The sequence below is a fragment of the Mesoplodon bidens genome, assembly GCF_964165515.1.
Source record: "Mesoplodon bidens genome assembly, chromosome: 11".
NCBI lineage: Eukaryota > Metazoa > Chordata > Mammalia > Artiodactyla > Ziphiidae > Mesoplodon > Mesoplodon bidens.
In genome coordinates, this window is record NC_138167.1 from 67,018,791 (window position 1) to 67,041,612 (window position 22,822).

Here is a 22,822-nt window from a genome sequence, read left to right on the forward strand (position 1 = left end):
ATTGGAATAATATCGTATCAATGTCAGTATCTTAGTTGTGATATTGCATTATAGTTTTGCAGGATATTACCATTGGGGGTAACTGGATAAAGGCACATAAAATCTCTATTATTTCTTGCAACTTAATGTGAATTTATCATTATCTCAAAATAAAAAGTCTAATATTAAAACGATCTCTATAGGAGATTCATAGAGTGGAGTTATAAGACCCAGGCTTGAAAATAATTATGATTAATATAACTAAGAATGTAGATGACAAATAGAATTTCAACAGAGATCTGTAAACTAAAAAAATATTCAAATGAAAATTCTAGAAATGAAAAATACATTAACTGAGCTTATGAACTCAGTAAGTCTAACAGCAGCCCAGACACAGATGAAGAAGGAATTGTGAACTCTATGACCTCAAAAGAAATGATCCTTAATAAAAACAGAGGGGAAAGAACGAAAGTACAGGGAAAAAAAGCATAAGATTAATATGGATAAACCCATGCACATATGGTCACCTTATCTTTGACAAAAGAGGCAAGGATATACAGTGGAGAAAAGACAGCCTCTTCAATAAGTGGTGCTGGGAAAACTGGACAGCTATATGTAAAAGAATGAAATTAGAACACTTCCTAACACCATACACAAAAATAAACTCAGAATGGATTAAAGAAGTAAACGTAAGGCCAGGGACTTCCCTGGTGGCGCAGTGGATAAGAATATGCCTGCCAGTGCAGGGGACACGGGTTCGATCCCTGGTCTGGGAAGATCCCACATGCCGTGGAGCAACTAAGCCCGTGCGCCACAACTATTGAGCCCACGTGCCTACAGCGTGTGCTCTGCAACAAAGAGAAGCCACTGCAAGGAGAAGGCCGCTCACCACAACGAAGAGTAGCCCCTGCCCTCCGCAAATACAGAAAGTCCGCGTGCAGCAATGAAGACTCAACGCAGCCCCAAATAAGTAAAATTAAATCTTTTTTTAAAAAGTAAATGTAAGGCTAGACACTATAAAACTCTTAGAGGAAAACATAGGCAGAACACTCTATGACATAAATCACACACAGCAAGATCTTTTTTGACCCATCTCTTAGAGTAATGGAAATAAAAACAAAAATAAACAAATCGGACCTAATGAAACTTAAAAGCTTTTGCACAGCAAAGGAAACCATAAACAAGGCAAAAAGACAACCCTCAGAATGGGAGAAAGTATTTGCAAATGAAGCAACTGACAAAGGATTAATCTCCAAAATATACAAGCAGCTCATGCAACTCAATATCAAAAAACAAAAAACCCAATTCAAAAATGGGCGGAAGACCTAAACAGACATTTTTCCAAAGAAGACATACAGATTGCCAACAAACACATGAAAAGATGCTCAACATCGCTAATCATTAGAGAAATGCAAATCAAAACCTCAATGAAGTATCACCTCTCATCATCAGAATGGCCATCATCAAAAAATCTAGAAAAAATAAATGCTAGAGAAGGTGTGAAGAAAAGGGAACCCTCCTGCACTGTTGGTGGGAATGTAAAGTGATACAGCCACTATGGAGAACTGTATGGAGGTTCCTTAAAAATCTAAAAATAGAACTACCATATGACCCAGCAATCCCACTACTGGGCATATACCCTGAGAAAACCATAATTCAAACAGAGTCATGTACCACAATGTTCATTGCAGCTCTATTTACAATAGCCAGGACATGGAAGCAACCTAAGTGTCCATCAACAGATGAATGGATAAAGAAGATGTGGCACATATATACAATGGAATATTACACAGCCATAAAAGGAACAAAATTGAGTTATTTGTACTGAGGTGGATGGACCTAGAGTCTGTCATACAGAGTGAAGTAAGTCAGAAAGAGAAAAACAAATACCGTATGCTAATGCATATATATGAAATCTAAAAAAACGGTACTGATGAACCTAGTGGCAGGGCAGGAATAAAGACGCAGACATAGATAATGGACTTGAGGACATGGTGGAGAAGGGGAAGCTGAGACGAAGTGAGCGAGTAGCATTGACATATATACACTACCAAATGTAAAATGGATGGCTAGTGGGAAGCAGCCGCATAGCACAGGGAGATCAGCTCCATACTTTGTGACAACCTAGAAGGGTGGGAGGGAGGCTCAAGAGGGAGGGGATATGGGGATATATGTATACATATATATATACATATATACATATACATACGTATACATATGTATACATATACACTTTGTTTTACATCAGAAACTAACACAACATTGTAAAGCAATTATACTCCAATAAAGATTATTTTTTTAAAAAGGTTAATATGGGACATAATGAAAAAATCTAACATGTAAGGAGCCCCAGAAATGGAGAGAGCAAATAGGGCAGAAATAATATTTGAATAGACAATGTCTGAGAATTTTCCAAAAACCATTGAAAGACATTAAGCCAGAGATTCAAGAGTCTCAGGGAACTTCAAGAATGAGAAATGCGAAGAAAACCATTAACTAGGACTCTGATAGTGAAACAGCTGCAAATCAAAGACAAAGAAAAATTCTTAAATGGTCTCAGAGAGAAAAGATGCATTACCTTCCAAGGATGGATGACCAGAACAACCACTAACTTCTCAATAGAAGGAATGGAAAAAGGAAGACAATAAAATGACATCTTCAAAGTGCTGAAAGGAAATAACTGCCACCCTAGAACTCTATATTCATTGAAGACCCTTCAAAAATGAGGATGACATAAAGATGTTTTCAGACAAAGGAAAAACAGAATAGTTATTACCAAAGTTTTTTGTTACCAACAGAGCTTCTCTTAAAGGACAGACTAAAGGAAATTCTTTAGGGAGAAAGGGAAAAGGTCCTGAAATGAAGTATGGAGACTCCAATGAAGAACAAAGGAAAGGGTGAATATGTGGCTAAATCTAACTTAATTTTGACTGGAAAAAAATTATGTCTGTGAGCTTTGAAATTCATGGCAGCAACAGAATTAAAAAGTGGGAAGAGGTAAAGGCAATTAAAATATTCTAATGTCCTTGCAGGGTCCTGGAAGTAGTAAAAGTATTAATTTTACATTAGAGTTTAACAAGTCTAGGATTGATATTGAATTTTCCTAGGGTAGTCACTAAAAAGACTGTAAAAGAATATGTAACTAACCAGTTAGTACAGGAGAAAGAAATAGAATAATAAAAATCCAAAGAAGGCCAAAAAAGGGGAAAAGAAGGAACCCAGAAAGGGAGGGATAAGTAGAAAATAGTGAGGTGATTGATTTAAACCTAAACTTAATATCAGTGGGTAATTACATTAAATATTAAAAGATAAATATTCCAATGAAAATATTAATATTGTCGAAATGGACTTTAAAATAAGTCTATAGAAAGGTTGAAATTAAAAGGGTAGAAAAAGATACACCATGCAAACACTAATTCAAAGAAGGTTGGTGTAGCTATACTTAGTTCAAAGTAGACTTTAAGACAAGAATCACTGCTAGAGATAAAAGGCACATTTCATGATGATAAAGAGGCAGTCTCTTAGGAAGATATAACAATTATAAATTTGTATGTGTGTATTAACAGCATAATTATTTAAAGTAAAAATTGATAGAAACAAAGGAAAATTTGACAAGTCTGTAATTGTAGTGGGATATTTGAACACACCTATCTCAATAATGTATAGGGCTAGCAGAAGAAAAACAGTTCAGCATGAGTATAGAACATCTGCACAAAATGATAAACAAACTTGACCTAACAGAGCAACTACAGAATAGACATTCTTTTCAATTACATGTGAAAATTTTACCCATACTGACTATAGTAAGTAAAATAATGCCCTCCTCCCCCCACCAAAGATGTCTACTTCCTGATCCCCAGAAGTTGTGAATATGTTGTCACAAGGCAAAGGGAAGTAAGGTTGCAGATGGAATTAATGTTGCTAATCAGATGACCATGAGATAAAGAGATTAACTAGGATTATCTGATTTGGGGCCAAGGTAATCACAAGGGTCCTTAGATATGAAAGAGGCTGAAGAGTCAGTGTCAGAGGAAGGCAGGAAGTGTTTAGAAACTGAAAAAGGGAAAGAAATAGCCTTCCTTAGAGCCTCAGGAAGGAACGCAGGCCTGGGGATACCTGGATTTTAGCCTGCTGAGACCCATTTCAGACTTCTGACTCCAGAATTGTAAGATAATAAATTTATGTCATTTTAGGTCACTATCCTTCCAATATCTGTTACTTGCAGCTGATGCACTTGCTAACTGATTCCAGGGTGTCCACCATTAACCGCTCTAAACAGCATGAGCAGTGCAGGAAGAGGTGTAGCTAGAATGTAGGCCGAATCTTGGGGATCGACAAGAGCTGAGTCTGAAGAAGTAGGGTAGGATCCTATCCACCCCATTCATTTATTCATATAGTTATTCGTGAAACATTTACAAAGCACCTACTCTCTGCTGGATCCTGTGTGAAACACCGAGATGTGGACATGAATAAGACAAAGTCCTTGCTCTCAAGGAGCTTGCAGGGGAAGACAGAGAATTAAACTCAAGTATAAAACAGCGGAGAAGAGCAGAGGCAGGAACATGCACCCGATGAGATCGGAGTACAAAGGACTTTTCTGGTCGCAAGTGGTGGAATCCCAACGTGTGCCGGCTAAGACCAAAGGAGTATGGGCTCCTATAGCCAAAAAGGAGGGACGGGCAGAGGAAGAATGTGGGCAGAGAGGATGCGTGAGCAAACGCAGGGAGGTGGGGAGCAGTGTGGAATGTGTGGAGAGCCAGGAGAGCTGGAGTGGCTGGAGCATAAAGCACAGGGGAAGGAGACGCAAGAAGGAGATGTCGGTGCCCACGGGCCACGCCACAGGCTTGAATGCCAGGTCGTGGCATCTGGATGTCAGTTGGTAGGCGCTGGGGAACTGTGGAGGGAGGGAAACAGTTGTTAAAGAGAGGAACACAGTGGTGAAATTTGGGTTTTAGAAGTATCACATTGACTGTGGTATAGAGGGTGAATTAGAGAAGGGCAAGACTGCGATCAGGTAGTCCTATTAGGAAGTTATTGCAGTAATACAGGTGGGATCGTGGCGCTGTGCACATGAGGAGTGCCATGAAGATGGCCAGAAGGGGCTGTACTCAGGACATAGGAGTTAGAATCAGCAGGCTTGTGATTGATTTGAGGTGGGTGACGGTAGGCGGAAGGGGGAAGGACAAGATTCCCTGATTTCTGCTGGAGGCAACTGCAGGTGGTGGTGGTGCCATTTACTGAGATGGGGATGCAAGAGAGCCAGTTGGAGGAAGATGGGTTCACTTTGGGACACTGAGTTTGAAGGGTTTGTGGGACATTCTGGTGGAGATGGCCAGGGGGCATTTGGATATTTAGGCCTGTAGCTCCAGTGAGAGGCCTAATCTGGAGAGAGAAACACAGGAGCCATCAGAATCTACAAGGACATTGACAATGGAACAGTGGGAGTGGGTGAGATCCCCAAAGGACAGTCCTTAAGGTAGCAATTCTCAACAAGATGTGTGTGGGGTGACATAACTCCCTGGAAGAGTGTTTGGAATCACCAGAGAGGTTTTCCAAAATACACACCCAACCCTCAATTCCAGTAAATACTCTAGGCAGCATGACCAAGGGGAACTCCTGCTGATGAGCAGGTGACCTAGGGTAGGAAGGAATTTGAGACCATTGATAAGAGGAGGGTCAAGGTGGGCACGGAGATCAAAGGAAGAAGGAGCCAGAAAGGAAGAGAGTTTTGAGGAGACCCAGGAGAATGAGGTGCCCCAGGTGTTAGGATAGAGCAGTGATTCTCAATGGCGAGTGTGCACCAGGGGTGCTTGTGAAAAATACAGATTACTGCCCTTCACTATTCTGATGCTGTGGGGCCTTGGAATCTGCATTGTAAAGAGTTCTGCAGGCACTATCTTTGGGGTGGAGAATTTCACGTAGATGGGTGTAGTCGACAGATGTATGCCAGCAGGGGGATGGGTCCACTAAGATAAAGACTAAAAGGGTCTATTGGATTCTGCTCTTCAGGAGGTCACTGGTAACCATGGAAGAGGGAATTTTGGTGGTGTCGTGGGAGTGGAAGCCAGATTGCAGTGGGCTGAAGAATGAATGGGAGGTGAGAAAGAGAAGACAGCAAATGTGGACCCCTTTTGGGAGAAGTTTGGATCAGAGGCGGAAGCAAGAGCTTCATCCCCCTCAAAGTCCACCTTCCATCTCTTGGAGAAACTTGGCAAAGAGGATTGAGGAAATCTGGAGGCTGAGTCAGACATCCCGTGGACCCTCAGAACACACCAGGGAGGCAAGTTGGGAATCGGCAAAGGCCCGGCGCACCTCAAGCTTCCAAGTCTCAAAGCTAAACCTGCTGTGCCTGCCTTCACCTACCCATTCCAAATCCAGTCTACCATCTTCTCCATCCAAGTGATCTTTCCATAACTCAAATCTGCCCATGTTTCTGCCCTACTTAAAACCCTCCAGCAGCTACTTTCCCCCACTCTCACCTCACTTCTCTGAACCTGGCATTCAAAACCCTACTCCCCTCTGCATCTTCACCTCCACTGTCTTCACCATCCCCCTTCCCACTTGCACCACATTCATCATCTACCCAGGCCTCATGGAGCCACCAGCAGCTCCCCAGTGAACTATGTGTACCCTCCTAGCCGCTGGTCGTCTTAGACTCAGCCAACTCAAGCACCACCTGTTCCGAGAGTTAGTTCCTCCCTCCTTGGAGAGAACCAGCACCTTCCCCACACCTCTACCAGAGCACAGGTAGAATGAATTACTCTCTATCTATTTGTTGACAAGACTTTCCCCACACTGGACAGTGCCTTCTCTGGGACCAAGGTCCTCATCTTACTCCCCTCTGAACCATCAGCACCTGGCCAGGGCTGAGCTCCCAGTAAATGCCAACGAATGTGAAGTGGGGTTCCACCCAAAGTACCCATCATGATAGGGTAAATGGTTAAAATATGGAGCACCCCACTGACCCTTTGATCCACCAATCAAATAATTGAATCTGCAGGTTCTTCTCCCCTCTCCCCTTTCCCTTCTCCCCTCTCCCCTTTCCCTTCTCCCTAGTTGTACTCATATGTTCAGATTAATTTCTCCTAAGGGAAAGAAAAGGCAGGCTCTGGACAATGGTATCTTTAGGTCAGATGGTACAATGTCTCCCACGGCTAGCACTAGGCAACTATGTGAGGGTGTGCTGCTGTGCAAGAGCCCCTGGGTTCCTTCTCCAGGAACTTAACCTTGATTTTTTCCTTTTACAAGCTACTTAACCTCTCTGAACCTTAGTTCAGATGGATGTGGTTACGAATACTATTCGAATAGTATTCGTAACCACATCTCATTGTGGTGAGAATCAGGTGCGATTACTCATTGTAAAAGCCCTACATAATGCTACTTAATATTAGGCTTTTGAGATCCCAATAAAGTGGCATCTTAGGGTCACGACACCGACAAATTGCATTTGTTATTTCGAATGACTAGAAGAAACTCACCAGGCAATACTGCTTTTCAAAGTTTCTCTGAAAGGAGAACTTCTTAAGGTGCCCGGCTCCTCAGGCCCACTTAAGACAACTATAAGTGAAGCCCCACCTCCCCAACCTCTAAGCCACGCCCCTTTCCTCGCAAATCTCTACGTTGTGGGCCCTTCAACATTGATTGACGTTTTTATTCACCAGTAAGAAGTAAAATTTCCGTCAACGTCCGGTGAGGGGGCAAGACTTCCTTGCTGTTGCTAAGACACTCTTGTTTCCCTCCTTGACAACGCTGGTAGGGGGGTGCGCTCGCTGAGGCCCTGGCTCTGGCCCCCGCGGGAGCAGGTGAGCCCTGGGGGAGCGGTGGGCAGCCGGGCGGGGAGGGCCGGCCCGAAGTGGGGCCGGGAGGCATTGCGGGGCGGGCGGGGCCTCGCCCACCGCGGAGGCCCCACCTCAGCCTCCTGCCTGTTGGTCCCCAGTTCCAGGTCCTCCCAACCCCCATTTCCCTCCACCACCACTTCGGGGACCTGCGAGCTCTGTCGAGACAGTTTCGCCGTCGCGACCCTGCAGGCCGCTCCTCCCTACCCTCCCGAGGTCCTCTCCAGCTTCACGATCCCTCATCCTCCCTAACCCAACTCCTCCTCGCGCCTTGATCCCCTGTCTTTCGCAGGGTAACCCCCTCCTCCCGCGGGTGGGCCGGTGGTCGCCATCGCCTCCACCCAGACCGCTTCACTTGGGCAGTTGACGACGTGCTGGGACTCGAGGCTGGTCATTTCCCTTTTTGGCCTCAGTTTCCCTATTTGTAAACGGGAAGTTAGGTTGAATGATCTCTAAGGTCTCTTTGACGCTGACGTTCTAGGATGTGATTCTTTGACCCAACTGTAGGCTTCCCTGACCATGTGGTCCTTTTGGGAAGTTTCGGGTGTAGTGAAAAGGACTTGGCAAACCTAATTTGGATTCCCAATTACAGGACCCTAGCAAGTTACCTAATCTCTGGAGTCCAGTCTGAGTATATATAGAATTAGGATACTGCAGCACATCTCCTTTGGGGATTCTGAGGATAATATGAACTTCCTTCCTCTGTCTCTTATTTCCGCACATTTTCCCCGTCTGAGAAGTGTCACCAGCTCCCTTATGGTCAGCTGTCATTTCTCCGTTTCTCCTACAAATCCACATCTCTAGCTCTGATCTTTCTCCTGGGCTTCCATGGTTAGGGAGACTTTGGGAGTGGGGGTTGGAGTAGAGATTGATATATTGATGTGATGCTTGGGCTTGATGGCTTCCCTCCTGCCCCTGATAATCCATGATTCCATGATTCCCTGCTCCTGATGAGACACCTCCATTTGTGTATCTCACCAACAGCTTAAACTCAGGAGTTCAAAAATCAGACCAGCCCGCATCTTTATCTATCCATCTGTTCTACCTGACGTACCCTGTCTCAGTGGCATCACCATCCTCCTGGGGCATCCTCCGTCACTCTGCCACGCCCATCCCACTTAGGCAGTGTCGGGTCTTTGATTGTGCCTCTGCAAGGGTCTCACATTCTCTCTATGCCTAAAGCCACCGTCCTGGTTCAAGTTTTTAATGCCTGTCACCCGGGCCATGGCTGTAGCTTCCTAACTGGTGTTCCTACCTCCAGTCTCCCCTCCCGTTAACCCAGCCCACCAGGATAATTGCCCCAAAACATGACCATGTCACCAGCCCCCAAGACACTTCCAAAGGGCTTCTCTTTCTCCACTAAAAATATCCATACTTCTTAAGCCTGGGTCTTAGGGCCCTGCTATATATCCACAACCTGACCCCAGTCTTTTTTCCCAGCCTACTTTCTCTTTTCTCCCTTGCCAAGTTCTGTCCTCAGGCCAAATTGAACTGTTGGACTTTCCCAGAAAACGCTTCGAGCTTTCTGCTTTGACATCACTGTGTTTGTTCATCTCTCTGCCTGGAAGGTCTTGCTCACCTCGCCCACCCATCAGGATTCCCACTCACCTTTTAAGGTCTGACTCAAATGCTGCCCCTACCACCAAGCTTTTCTTGCTGTCCTCTGCCCCCTCCAGAATTCTCCTATTTCCTCTACCTTTGCACCCGGCTTGTGGCACTTACTGCTTTCTGCCATGAACCATAGTTAATTCCTTGTGTATGTGTGTTTGTCTGTCATATTGGATTGTATGCTCCTTGAAAGCAGAGACTGTCTCTTGTTTATAGCAGAGTAGTTGAAAAAGCTTAATCCTGAAGTCATATATAGCTGATTGAATCCTAGCTCCTCTGTTTATTAGCCGGGTGGAAAGTCACTTTGCTTTTCTCAGCCTGAGTGTTCATCAGAGAAGTAGGGATAATAGTGCCCATCTGACAGAGTTCTTAGGGGGAGTAAATGAACACCCATCCTGTTGTCTTGCTCAAGGTCAGTGCTTGACAAATGTTATTGAATGGATTTGATAAGTCCTCTCCCTTCCCAGGGGGCAAATGAAATATAATTTAATTACAGTTTAGATATTTGTTGGGCTTCTGCCATGTGTCAGACATTGGACTTGTCAGAGAACAGAGCAAGTCCTTCAGCCCCAGGTGATTGTCTGGACTCACGATGCACTGCTGAGTCGTGACTGGTTGTGAGATGTCACCAATAGTTAGCGATTGTGACTGATTTTTTTAAAAAAGTAAATCAGGGCAAACTCCAACTCATTTCTGTGATAACGTCATTCTTAGTCCCTTACGTTCAAGCAAATCTGTTCTCTTGAGTGGGAAAGGAGGAGGTAGGTGGGAAAGTGGGGGGTGGGAGACTGTGTAATCCGCTGTCTGTAGTAAGCATCTGTTCTCCTGTGGAGCTGATGTCTGTGATAGTTATGGCTTTTTGTTGTACTTTGTATCCTGACAAAAATGTTTGGATTTGGGTATGTCCATGAGGGTGTACCACATGAGTCAGTGTTGTTTATTGCATCATCTTATACATAAAGAAAATGTCTTGGTCTCTACCTCCTCATCTTTCTCTCTCCCTCTCTCCCTCTTTCTTTCCTTCCCTCCCCCTGGTTTAAGACACATCAGATGTTTTCACTGGACCTCAGTGAAATGAGAAAAAATAAGGGTGATGTGAAAAAAAAAAAAGCCTTTGTGTGCATGAAAGGTAACTTTTCTTGAGCAGGACTGTTCTTTATCCTGCGATCGTCTCTTTCTTACTCTTAAAACTTTCTTTTATAGTAGATGATGCATTTTTTAAAATAAATTTATTCATTTATTTATTTATTTATTTTTGGCTACGTTGGATCTTTGTTGCTGCACAGACTTTCTCTAGTTGCGGCGAGCGGGGGCTACTCTTTCTGGCGGTGCACGGGCTTCTCATTGCGGTGGCTTCTCTTGTTGCGGAGCACAGGTTCTAGGCGCACGGACTTAAGTAGTTGTGGCAGGCAGGCTTAGTCGCTCCGCAGCATGTGGGACCTTCCCGGACCAGGGATCGAACCCGTGTTTCCTGCATTAGCAGGCAGATTCTTAACCAGTGCACCACCAGGGGAGTCCCAGATGCATTTTTAAAAATTATTTATTTATTTATTTATTTATTTACATCTTTATTGGAGTATAATTGCTTTACAATGGTGTGTTAGTTTCTGCTTTATAACAAAGTGAATCAGTTATACATATACATACGTTCCCATATCTCTTCCCTCTTGCGTCTCCCTCCCAGATGCATTTTAAACTGATTGTGAAATCCAGATCTTCCGTGTTGTTTCCTGACTTCACCACTGACATCTTAGACGAATGCTCTCAAGTCCTTAGGTTCCTTTCTCCTCACCTTACGAGCTTTGCCCTCTGTTTGCCAGAAATCAGAGGGCAGACGTGTCAGGGAAAGGCAGGAGGATAACCAAGGTGCCGAGTGTGTGTGTAGCCCCGTTACGGCTGGAAGTAGGAGGCCTGCCTGGACAGGGGGCTGGACCAGTGGCTGCCGAGGCTTGACATTATTTGTGTTACTGTCTTGTTTCCTACTTGCTTGTGACAGGAAAGCAAGCACAGAAGGTAGCGTCAGAAGAATAGACATGGGCTCCGATCCTGGCTCTGTCATTGCTGGCTGTGTGCCCACAGGCCAGCCCCCAAACCTCTCTGAGCCCCAGTGTCTTGTCTGAGAACTGGGAGCGGGTGCCGCCCCCACAGGTTGTTATGGGATGAAGTGAGGCAGTCAGTGTGAAAGCGCAGTGTCACCACACCACAGCCCCCGGCCCAACTGTGTTTACCAAATTTCCTTGTGACTCCTTCCTGCTTCAGTACTAACAGCACTGGGAGGGGGGGATCTCGGTGAGTGTTGGTTTGTTTGGCCTAGCATTTAGCTGTTTAGTTGGCCGGAATATGAAGAAGGGCATTGCACTTCCCCTTCCTTCCACACCAGTAGCAAGAGCTGACATTTACTGTGAGGCAGAGTGTATTCTTAGGCCCAGTTTCCAGATGAGAAAACCAAGGCCTAGAGATGTAAACGCTTATCCGAGACAGACCGAGGTGTGAAGTCAGACCTGCCTGTGGAGCACGATGCCGTGCTCCAAGCGTGTCTCCCACCTCTCGGATGCCGGAAGGTGGTAAGGGGTGGCGAGCCGTGGTCCACGAGCCAAGCGTGTTCCAGGCGCTGAGTGGCTTGGGGTGGGGGGTCGGGGTGCTGACTGACACTTTGGGCCTTATTTCCCAGAATTCATTCACTTTTCCTTCCTCCTTCCCACATCCCCTAACCCTCTTAAGGATTCTTCCCAAACACTTCAAAAGCAAAATAATAAATAGGGACTGAGGTCATTGCCACAGAAGAACAAGGGGCACAGGCTTTGACAAGAGGATGAGATGGAGAGCCCCGCCTCTGCCTCCTGTTTCCTAGGAGAAGCCTCGCATCAGACATGGGCGAGGCTGTGTAAAGCTTCAGAGGGGCCCTTGGGTAAGGAGGAGAATAAAGGGCAGAGAGGGAGCAAGGCTGCCTCTGGCTCTGTGTGCCAGGACAGGCCCCAGGACGGTCAAGCTCTGGTACCCAGGAGATTCAAGTGCCCTGGCCAGAGGCACACTTACATTATTAAAGGGCTCTCTTTTAGACCCAACGCAACTTCTTCCTGGCCTGATCCTGCCAGGCACACACTCATTTGCATGGAAGATTTATAAGGTTATTAAAACCTCTAGTTCTGCTATTTTCGGTAGCATTCTATCAGCAGGGTTTTAAAATCGTGGCTGAATGACTATAGCTGTACTGTAATGATACAGAATCATAAAAAATTCTCCTACCTCTCTGGGTTTGGAAACACATCATCTATAACTGTTCCTTTTCATTCTGTGAGTCTCATTCCTTTTGGATTCCCCAGGAGTACGTGCAGTGGGTAGGAAAAGTATTTGCAATCGTGATACTGAATAAATGTGGTGGAATTATATTGACAAAGTGCTGGCTGATAACATGGTGGCTGTAAGAGCAGTGTGACGCTGAGCGCGGAGAGCTCTGCAATTTCAAAACGCTCACGTGGGGCTTCCCTAGTGGCGCAGTGGCTGAGGGTCCACCTGCCGATGCAGGGGACGCGGGATCGTGCCCCGGTCCGGGAAGATCCCACATGCCACAGAGCGGCTGGGCCCGTGAGCCATGGCCGCTGATCCTGTGCGTCCGGAGCCTGTGCTCCGCAACGGGAGAGGCCACAACAGTGAGAGGCCCGCTTACCGCAAAAAAAAAAAAAAACGTTCACGTGCATCTACTTGGTGCTCTCGGCAGCTCTCTGAGAATGAGAAGGTGGGATTATCCCATTTCGCTGAGGAAACCAAGACTCAGGAGGTTAAATTACTTGCCCAAGGCTGCAAAGCAAGGAAGAGGGCAGAATTGATTTCAGTTATAGAGCTAGTATTCCAGCCTTAATATTCCGCCTCGTGATCCTGTCCTTTCTCTTCTCTACAAGGTGATGTCCCCCCTAAAAAAAACTGTCCCAGTGGCTTTTCCACTTTGTTCCTGAAGAATGGGCTTTGGTAATACTTCTGAAGTCTTGTTTCATCAGGATTCCATGTGTTGAAGCAGAGTCCAAGCAGCGGTCACAGACCCTGACCTCCCCGAGGGCACACGTATGCACAATTGCCTCCCAGCTCCCCTCCACACTAGCGCTTTTTAGCCCAGAGGATAAATTGGATTGAGTTGAAATATTCAGGTGGAAGGGGCCTAAGCAGCTGCTTCAGCACTGTAAGTTGTTCCCACTTGAAAACCTCAGGAGGCAATGGAAGCTTAAAGCCCTTATTCTTTTATCATCAGTGTGGCCCTGCACCTTCTGTCACCCCTTGGTGATGTGGAAGAGGAGGCAATAAAGTGGCCTTTACCGAAGACAGCTAGGGGGACAGGGCGCAATGGGACCCTGACATTAACGAGAAAGGACAAAATGATTCACTGGCTTTTGTGAAATAAGAAACTTCAGCAGAGAGTACAATGAGATTGTACTTGGTAATCTGAAGGCTTATATATAGAGACAAACAGAAACTGCTAATATCTGAGTGGTACAAATGCCCATAACGATGAGGTAAGAGGGGCTGTCTGTCCGCTGGGAAATCAGAACCTACCTATGCTGTGGGGCGTGGGGTCGGTGCCAGGCTTCCAGCCTCGCTCGAGGGGGCCGACCACATGGAGTGGCGCTGAGGACTTCTGCAGCATCAGAGAGTGGGATAAGATCGAGAGCACAGCCCAGAAAAAGTGCACGGAAAGCTCAAGACTTGGCCAAACAAGGGTCAAGTTCGCACTGGAACAGTAGACACCGAAAGAGAAGATCAAACGTTCCTCTCACTGCTGGGCTCACAGGAGCCGTGCTAGGGGTCACGCCCTAGAGGTCAGGCGTGCGGGCGCCCACTATGTGTCGTTGCCGTGCAGAGGCCTTGTGAAGAGGGGTTGGGGTGACCGTGCCCAGATCAAACCCCAGCTTTGCCCCTCAGTAGCTGAGTGACCCTCCATTCATGCAGGCCCTAACTCGTGGGGTCGTTGGTGGCATGGGGCTGAGTAAGCACACGTGGAGCACTTAGAACAGTGTCTGGCCCACAGGAAAGCCAAGAGATGTCACCCGTCATTACCTGCCCATTAGTTACTGCACTAGGCATCTTCAGGGTTCGGTGGCCGTGCACTGAAAGCAGATTTATTTGGAAATGTGAGAAGTGCTGGAATACCATTATTTGGCTGTATTTGGTCCAATAAGGATGGTTACAAAGGACTTAACGACATGGCAGTTTGTATTTGTTTGTATTAGTAGTACTTCTGAGATTAAAAGTTCTTTGAATTATAGGATAAAGAGAAATACCAGAATTTCCAGCACTGCTTCCAGTCCTTTAGGATCCAGGCCCATCTCTTTAGAAAAAGCCCCATCTGTTTTTCCATAACTAGATTTGGAAAGAAAAACAAAAATCTATACATGTGTATTAGGCTTTATAACTTTTCAGTTATATCCTTGTGTGATTCCCCCAGGAGCCAGAGGGAGGGAAGGACAATTTACTGAATGCCTACCATGTGCCTGGCGTACATTGTCTCATTTGATTCTCATAACAGCCCCATGAGATAGATTGGACTACCTTTGTGTTACTGATGAAGAATCTGAGGTCCAAGGCCACGCAGCTAGTGAGCAGTAGGACCAGTACTAATGCCTAAGCCTCCCAGCTCCTGGGCCAGCCAGACAGGTGGCCTGAGGGAGTGGATGAGAAGAGCTGGGCTGCCAGGCGTTCTAGGGAGGGCACAGAGCATTGCTGGTCCCCTTCCTCCCACAGAGCAGGGACCTGCAGAAGGAGGCACGTGTTTGCCCATAAACCCAGGACTGTTGAACGTGACCTGACATCTCACTTCCTAACCACGTCTGCTGGGGAGCAAGGACCGTGTACATAGTGGGCATGCAGAGAGGCTACATTCCTTAATTGTGAGCTCAAGGCTCCACCCTCAGCCTGGCCCGCAGTCAGTATTTGTCTTGATAATGACAGTGTGGGCTTGCAGCATCGTACCAACGTGTTCTTAACTGGGTCCCAGCATCTCGTGTTGACTCATCCTCCCGTCTGCAGACTTGCTGGCCATTTGGAAAAGGATGCAGAGGAGTTGAGATGGGGAGGTGTCAGATTGTTACTGAGACATTTCTAATTTGCAATGTATGGTTTTTAAGCCAACTCATTTCTCCTGGTTTTTCCTGTTTCCTACAGCACCTCTTGGAAAAAGACATTTTCTGCTCCCACCAAGCTGGCTGGGCCTGCTTCCTGAATCTCCTGGGTGTGTCTTAATTACCAGTCCCAGCACCTCCTGAAAGCCCCACTCTCTCCTCCTGGTCACAGAGGAAGGATCATGGGAGAAACAGAAGGGAAGAAAGATGAGGCTGATTATAAACGACTGCAGACCTTTCCTCTGGTCAGGGTAAGCCCTGGAGGAGGGAGGCAGGTAGCCAGCAGGCCCCACAGAGCCTTAGAGAGAGGCAGGGGGAGCTTGTCCCCTGCAGAATAGCAGTGGGAGGAAGTTAAGAAGGGCTCTGTTGGCCAGATCTAGAGACCGAGGGGTCAGCAGTGATTCATCCTTTCATTCATTAATTCACTCGACAATTATTCATTTAGGCCACCTACTATATATCGGGCACTGTTCTAGGCACTGTGGATGTAGGAGTGAACAAGACAAAGGCCTGGCCCACATGAAAGAAAGGTTTAAAGAACATGATTTCAGGTAATGAGTGCTATGAAGAAGAATAAAGCAGGTATAAGGGGCTGGAGAATAGAGGATGGCTTCTAGAAAGGCTCCTCTGATCAGACACCTGAATACAATTAGGGAGCAAGCCTTGTGAAAGTCGGGGGGAGAACTTTCCCCAAGCAGGGCAGGCAGCAGGCACAGAAAGCCTGAGTAAGCTCAGCCTTTGGGAGGAACAGAAAGAAGGCCAGTGTGGCTGGAACAGGGCGCTGAGGGGGTGGCAGGACACGAGTGCCAGCGTGACAGCAGGGCCAGGCCTCAGAGACCTGGGGGCCATGGTGAGAAATGTGGATTCTATCCTGAGTTCAGAGGGGAACAGTAAAGAGCTCTAAGCAGAGTGGGAGTGCTGGGATCCGTTTTACAGTTAGCATTTCTAAAAGATCACTCCAGCTGTTGGAAGGAGAATGGATTTTAGGGAACCAGGGTGGAAGTGGGGAGACCAGTCAGGATGCTATTGCAGAGGCCCAGAGAGATGTGGGTGGCCGGGTCCAGGTCACAGAGTAGAGGTGGCAAGACATGGTAGGATTCTGGGCAGATCTTGAAGCTAGAGCAATAGAATTCACTGGCGCATTGCATGCTGGGTACAAGGGAAAGCAGGCCAAGGGTGACTGCTAGGGTTTATTTTGTCCTGAGCCTGGGAGGGAAAACTGTGTCGATTACCAAGAGAGGGAAGACGGAGGAATAGGTTTGTGGGAAAAATCAAGAGTTATCTTTCAGACATCTGAGGTTGTCAAGTAGGCAGTTGGACACAGGAATCCGGAGCCCAAAAAAGAAGTTAAAGCTAAGGATGAACATGCGGGAACCCTCCCTGCATAGAAGATGTGTAAATCCACGGAGCAGGGTGGAGTCCCTAGAGAGCAGATAGCTGGAGAAGAGGCGAGGGTGGAGACAAAGCCCAGAGGAGGAGAGACATCCAGCAAAGTGGCCCAAGAAGGAGCACCCAGAGGGGCAGGAAGAAAAGCAGGAGCCCTCAGAGGGGCCACACCATCTCTTCAGGCTTCTGGGCGAGTCACCTGTGCTCTGAGGCTACTGGTAAACCGTGCCCGTGGCCGGCAGGCTCCTGCCCGGGCCAGCCTTCATCCCGTGTCTGTCGCTGTAACACGTTGGTTGCACAGGGGCCCGGGGCGTAAGAGCCCGCGAGGCTTAGCTTGATTCCGTCAGGAGATGGGTCATCTCTGGGCTCTGCCCGGGGCTGTGCCGGGGCAGCTCCCCAGTGTCCGTGCCTTACGCTTGGGACAGAGGCCAGCCCAGACGGCAGGTCACAGGCTGAGGTGCTCTCTGTTTGTCCCCTGCCTTGTCTCCAGCACTCGGACATGCCAGAGGAGATGCGAGTGGAGACCATGGAGCTGTGTGTCACGGCCTGTGAGAAATTCAACAACAACAACGAGGTATTGCCATCGGTGCAGGCGGCCCCTCATGTCTTTGGTGACCCCTGTGGCCCCAGACCCCACAGCCAGCTCCAGAGGGTCCTGCTGGGACCAGGCTAGAGCCTTCCTTGGAAGCATTCGTACCATGGGGAAGGCCGGTGAGGGGAGAGACCCGTGCTGTCTCCAGTACCGATCCGATGCTCACGCCCAACCCTAGAGGGAGAAGAGCCAGAGGGCTTTCCGTGACGCCCCTGCCCATGTTCCCAGTCTCAGGGGGGCTGCTGAATAGGGTACCTTTCCCCTTGGCTCCATCCCAGTGGAGAACAGAGGCCCGCCCAGGCATTCCTTCATGTATCCATTCATCCATGCAAGAAAGATGTTAAACACATCCCTTTGCCAGGCACCGTTCTAGGTGCTGGCGATAACGACAGGTCAGCATCGACGCAGGGATGTCATTCATCAATCTGGTCGTGAGCAAGAAAGAAGTCAGTGTCATGGCAGCTCGGGTGAGGCCGGCCCTGGCTAGTGAGAACCCAGGCTTTGGGCCAGGGAGGCCCAAGTGCACGTCCCTTCTCCAGCCCCTCCTAGCTCTTGAACCTTGCACAGGCCATTTCTTATCACCCAGTGGCCTAGTCTATGGCCAGGGGTGAGGGCGCTGCCAGTGCCCGGCAGGTGCCTGAGCACGGGGCTCACCCCGCAAAGGCCGGGCCTCCGCCCCACCCGCAGACCTCTTCTCGAAAGAGTGAGCACAGGAAGGAGGGAGCTGCTGCCGCAGCCAAGGGAGCCAGGCCAGCTTCTGTCCCAGAGCTCAGCAGACCCATCGGGGAAAAGCCTTTCTGTTCCCTGAGGGTCGGCCTGACACCTTGTGGTGACGATTGTAGTCCATGCGGTCTGCGGCGTGCTCTCCGGGGGCTTGTTCACTGAGTGCTGAGAACAGCCTTGTGGCCCTGGCACTGGACGCGGGCACTAAGGGCAGAGCCAGAGCTCCAGCCCGGGGCCCTGTGTCAGGCCCGAGGCTCGCTCTACCGCCTCGCCAGTGTCTTCTGACTGATGAGGTGGTGTCTGGTTCCCTGTCCCTGTGTAACGACAGCCCCTGGCAGGAGGGTCCCCGCGCGGAAGCCCTGTCCGAAGGTTCCGTAAGCAGAACAGCAATATCAGGCCACAGGCCTTTCCCTTGCCAAGACTTCTGCGTTCCGGAGTGGCGCTGACTCACGCCCACCCTCTCCCCGAAACCTCCCTCCCTGATGAGCGTCCTCTTGGTTCCAGAGCGCCGCCAAGATGATCAAAGAGACCATGGACAAGAAGTTCGGCTCCTCCTGGCACGTGGTGATCGGCGAAGGCTTCGGCTTTGAGATCACACATGAGGTGAAGAACCTCCTCTACCTGTACTTCGGGGGGACCCTGGCTGTGTGTGTCTGGAAGTGCTCCTGACGCTGCCCCCCACCCCTGCCCCTGTCCCCCCCAGGCCTTCTCCTGCTGTTCCCCTGGGGTGGGGAGCAGCCCCAGGCAGGTCCTGACTTTCCAGAGGAAAGCCGGGCTCTTTTCTGTTGTCCTGTTTCCTGAGCCACGCCCAGTGTGTGAATTTGCTGACATCTCTGTCCCCAGGCTCGCAGCCATCTCACCTGAGTCCCAGGGTGTGAGGGGCGGCACGGGAGGGGTGGGGAGATGTGACAGGGTAGGAGGAGCGGGGGAGGTGGAATTTCTCTCACAGGGACGTGCCAGCCCCACCTCTCCGGGTGGCTGCTCAGCCCTCACAGCCCGGGAGCCCCTCGCTCCCACCCGCAGCACTGCAGGCAGGTGTCCGATGTCCTCGTCTTTACGGGCCATATGCAGATGGCCTCGAGAGGGAGTCTGTCCTCGGGGGTCACTGGCGCTTCTCTCCTTGTCCTCCGGAGAAGTGGTGACCCCCACCCCACCCCAGAAGCCCCTTTCCCAGCCTGACCCCCGGCTGAACAAGCCACTGCGTCTCGTCGGGCCGACAACTCCACAGCCCCGGGCTTTGACGTAAGGACCAAGCAGCCTGTCCCCCTCCGTCCCCTCCCCGCTCCCCAGCCGCCAGGCTGCGTGAACCTGTTACCTTGCCTCACCCATGCAGTTGGTAACCAGTGGCTGAGGGTGTGGGAACTGTGACCGCGCAGTTTCTCGAAGTGTCACTGACCTCCGGTGAGACGCCTGGGCCAGGAGTGCCCTCGCCGTGAGGCCTGTTTCAGCAGGGAAACCTGGCCTGCCACTTACTTCTCATCAGGGACCACATGCTGATTTGTACTTCTTATCTCTGCTGGGTTTTCTATATTCTTTTTGAGTGTGGGGAGAAGGGTTTTAGTAGAAGGGTGAATCCTATTTTACACAGCGGTCTTATTTATATGAATGTCTTGGTTTTTACAATTAAAATAACCAAAAACTGACCTTGATCTACAGTCTCTTGAGGTTGGGGGGAAGGCAGGCTCAGTATCCTCAGGCTGTGCTGGGTCCCAGGAACCCAGAGAAGCTTCTGGCCGGACCGCAAGGCTGCCGGAAACCCTGTGCCCAGGCACAACCCCACGCGCCCGGGCCCTGCCCCCTCCCCGTTCCGTCACGGGTGCGGACGGAGCGCAGTTGGATGGGGCCCCGTGGACACTGACTGAGACACCCTTGGTGGCCAGACTGAGCCACTATAAAGACGTTTTCGGTCTCACATAATGTAGTTCAGTTCAAAGATGTTTATTCAGCAGCATTGAGAGCCAGGCCCCGGGAGTGGGGACACAAAGACGGAGAAGCCACAGACCCTGCCCTCAGTGAGCTCACAGTCTATCGCAGAAGAACACTTGAACCCAGTTGTTTCAACTGGCTGTGAAAAGTGGTGTAATAAAAGAGAGGACAGGACGTGGTGGGGTGGAAGGAGGGCTCCATGCCCAGCCCAGAGAGTGATGGGGAGCCTCCGAGGGGGATGAGCCCTGAAAGCCAATTCTTGAAGGGAGAGTGGGATTTTCCCCAGAGAGGAGATGCTCCAGGCCAAGGGACGGTGGGGATAAACGCACAGAGGCGGAAGTGGCTTGAGGATGAGGGGCTGCACTGCAGGCCCGAGAAGCCCCTTCAGCTCAGGGGCTGGCTCCGGAATCCGAGTCTTACACCCCAAAATGCAGGGTCTGGGCAGAGCTGGGACAGCCTGTCCTCCTCCCCAGCCCACTGTCCCTGCGCTCACGGGGCCTCCTAGGACATTCAGGCCTGGCAGTCCTGGCCCCTGGCCCAGTCACAGCCTCCTGAAGCTGAGGGTCCAGTTGTAATGGGATCCATCAGCAGCTTTGCTGGACAGCATCCTGTCAGTCAGCTAAGCTCTGCTCAAAGACCCGAGCGGCTGAGCAGGGAGAGGAGTGCCGTCGGTCCACCTGAGAACCTCACACGTGCTCGCTGAGTTGCTGCTGCGCGTGGTGAGGTCCTGAGCTCAGTGCAATGGGGCAGAAAAGAAGGAGAAGTCAGGGTCACTGCCCCAAGACTGACCATCTGGATCTAACTGTGGAGCGGGTCCTGGCCCTCTGGGATTTGGGGGGTGCAGGGGGCAGCTCCTTGACCTCAGACCTGCGCTGGCCCGAGCCCTGTGCCACGCCGGGTGCTGCCGGGAGATTGGCGAGGCGTGCAGATGGGAGTACAAAGAGAGGGGGTGCAGAGGCCCGGAATAGCTATGGTTTAGTAACTGCCAGCTTTGCGGCTGTTCTCTCCTTTAATCTGCCACACGTGGGTGCCAAAAAGTAAGACAGGCTCAGCCTGCATCCCAGGCGGTGGGGTGGCAGTGGGGAGTGTGGGCTCTGAGGTCCACAGACCCGGCTCAGGCCCAGCCCTGCTATTCCTAACCTCTCTGTGCCTCAGTTGCTTTGTCTATAAAATGGGGATAAAAGGAACCAGCTCCTGAGGTTGCTGGGAGTCTCAGGCCTGTACCTGGAGCAGGTGGTACCCCTGCGGGGCACACTCGGCGTGCTTGGGCATGCTGCTCTCTTCCCAGCTGGAGATGGGGTGCTGACACCCAGCTGCCCCCAGGACGGGGTGGAAATTCAGCAAGATTTTACAAGCCGGCACTGTACTGAGTGCCGGTGTGGAGAGGGCGGTGTGCCCGCTGTCGAGATTGGGCCAGGTGACCCGGGGCTGTCGCAGCTGTGTTTCCCAGACACTTCTTCTCTTGACCTCAGTGGCTTTCCTTCCCTCTGCTCCCTGAGACCCGTGCCAGCCGTGATCACCCTGACCTTCCTCACAGGCCCCTCCCTGCTCATGGCCAGTGATTCAACAAGCATTTGCTGACAGGGGCTGCAACAGGAGAGGGTCATGACAATGCGGAACGCATCGGAACACACTGGCCTTGGCAGTGAGGGGCTGGCAGTCCATTGAGGGAGGCAGACCCAGGAGCAGAAAAGCAGGATGCATTTAAGTAATCTGCTAGTGGGGAGGGAGGGTGGGGTTCAGGGGAATGTGGGGTTCCGGGAAGGGAGCAGCTTTCACTGCCCAGGGAACTGGGGGAGGTGTCACAGAGGAGGTGGCGTTGAACTAGGCCATGGCATTTCCAGGGGAGGGATGAGACGGGGGAACGCCTGGGGAAGGCACCCTCGGGTGAGGGGGCAGTGGCATGTGCAGAACTACGGGGGCCTGCGGAAGCTGGTGAGATGGATGTGGAGGGCAGTGGAGGACTTGGGGGTGCAGCTCCCAAGAGGGCAGAGGGAGGAGGAATGGGCTGAAGGTGAGGGGTTTCTTCTTTTTTTTTTTTTTGCGGTGCGTGGGCCTCTCGCTGTTGTGGCCTCTCCCGTTGCGGAGCACAGGCTCCGGACGCGCAGGCTCAGCCACTCCGCGGCATGTGGGATCTTCCCAGACCGGGGCCCGAACCCGTATCCCCTGCATTGGCAGGCGGACTCTCAACCACTGCGCCACCTGGGAAGCCCGGTGAGGGGTTTCTGGGGTTGAGGACAAGGAAGCTTCCAGCTGTTGAGCTTCCCCCACTTGGCAGGCACTGGGCTCCCTCCCTTATGACCTCGATGTCCTATATCCTCAACAGACCTCCGAGGTGGTGATCACTGTCCCCATTTACAAATGAAAACACTGAGGCTGGGTGGGCGAGGTATCTTGCCCAGGTCCAGTTAGGAAGCGACTTCAGCCAGGACCTAGACCCCGGCCTGCCGGCCTCAGCGGCCCTGCTCGTCAGGGCACAAGCTGTGTTCGTAGGCCTGCTGTTTACCTCCCACCCAGTGGAGAGCTGGGGTCCCCATGGCCAGTCCGCGCCTCCGTCCGTCGGGCTCCCAGCAGCTTCCTTCCGCTGGCAGCAGGCCTCCACCTCCCCTCTGCTCGGCCTGCCGCAGCCCCTGGCATTCACTTAATGGTGGCAGCCACCACCAGCC

The 22,822-nt window shown here is 50.1% G+C and overlaps 1 protein-coding gene across 1 annotated transcript; it reads left to right on the plus strand.

Annotated features, from left to right (window-relative positions):
- The first annotated feature begins 7,696 nt into the window (after nucleotides 1-7,696).
- DNAL4 (dynein axonemal light chain 4) lies at nucleotides 7,697-19,873 on the plus strand. Its single transcript, XM_081248919.1, has 4 exons — nucleotides 7,697-7,781; nucleotides 15,573-15,780; nucleotides 17,406-17,489; nucleotides 18,735-19,873. The coding sequence occupies exons 2-4, from the start codon at nucleotides 15,712-15,714 to the stop codon at nucleotides 18,897-18,899; spliced, it is 318 nt and encodes a 105-aa protein (XP_081105045.1). The 5' UTR covers nucleotides 7,697-7,781; nucleotides 15,573-15,711; the 3' UTR covers nucleotides 18,900-19,873.
- Nucleotides 19,874-22,822: the final 2,949 nt, after the last annotated feature.

Excerpts from the sequence above, each read along its gene's own strand:
- DNAL4 (XM_081248919.1), top strand. The coding sequence starts at position 15,712 with ATGGGAGAAACAGAAGGGAAGAAAGATGAGGCTGATTATAAACGACTG. Across the intron at positions 15,781-17,405 it reads AGACCTTTCCTCTGGTCAGG|CACTCGGACATGCCAGAGGA; the intron begins GTAAGCCCTGGA and ends CCTTGTCTCCAG. Across the intron at positions 17,490-18,734 it reads AATTCAACAACAACAACGAG|AGCGCCGCCAAGATGATCAA; the intron begins GTATTGCCATCG and ends TCTTGGTTCCAG.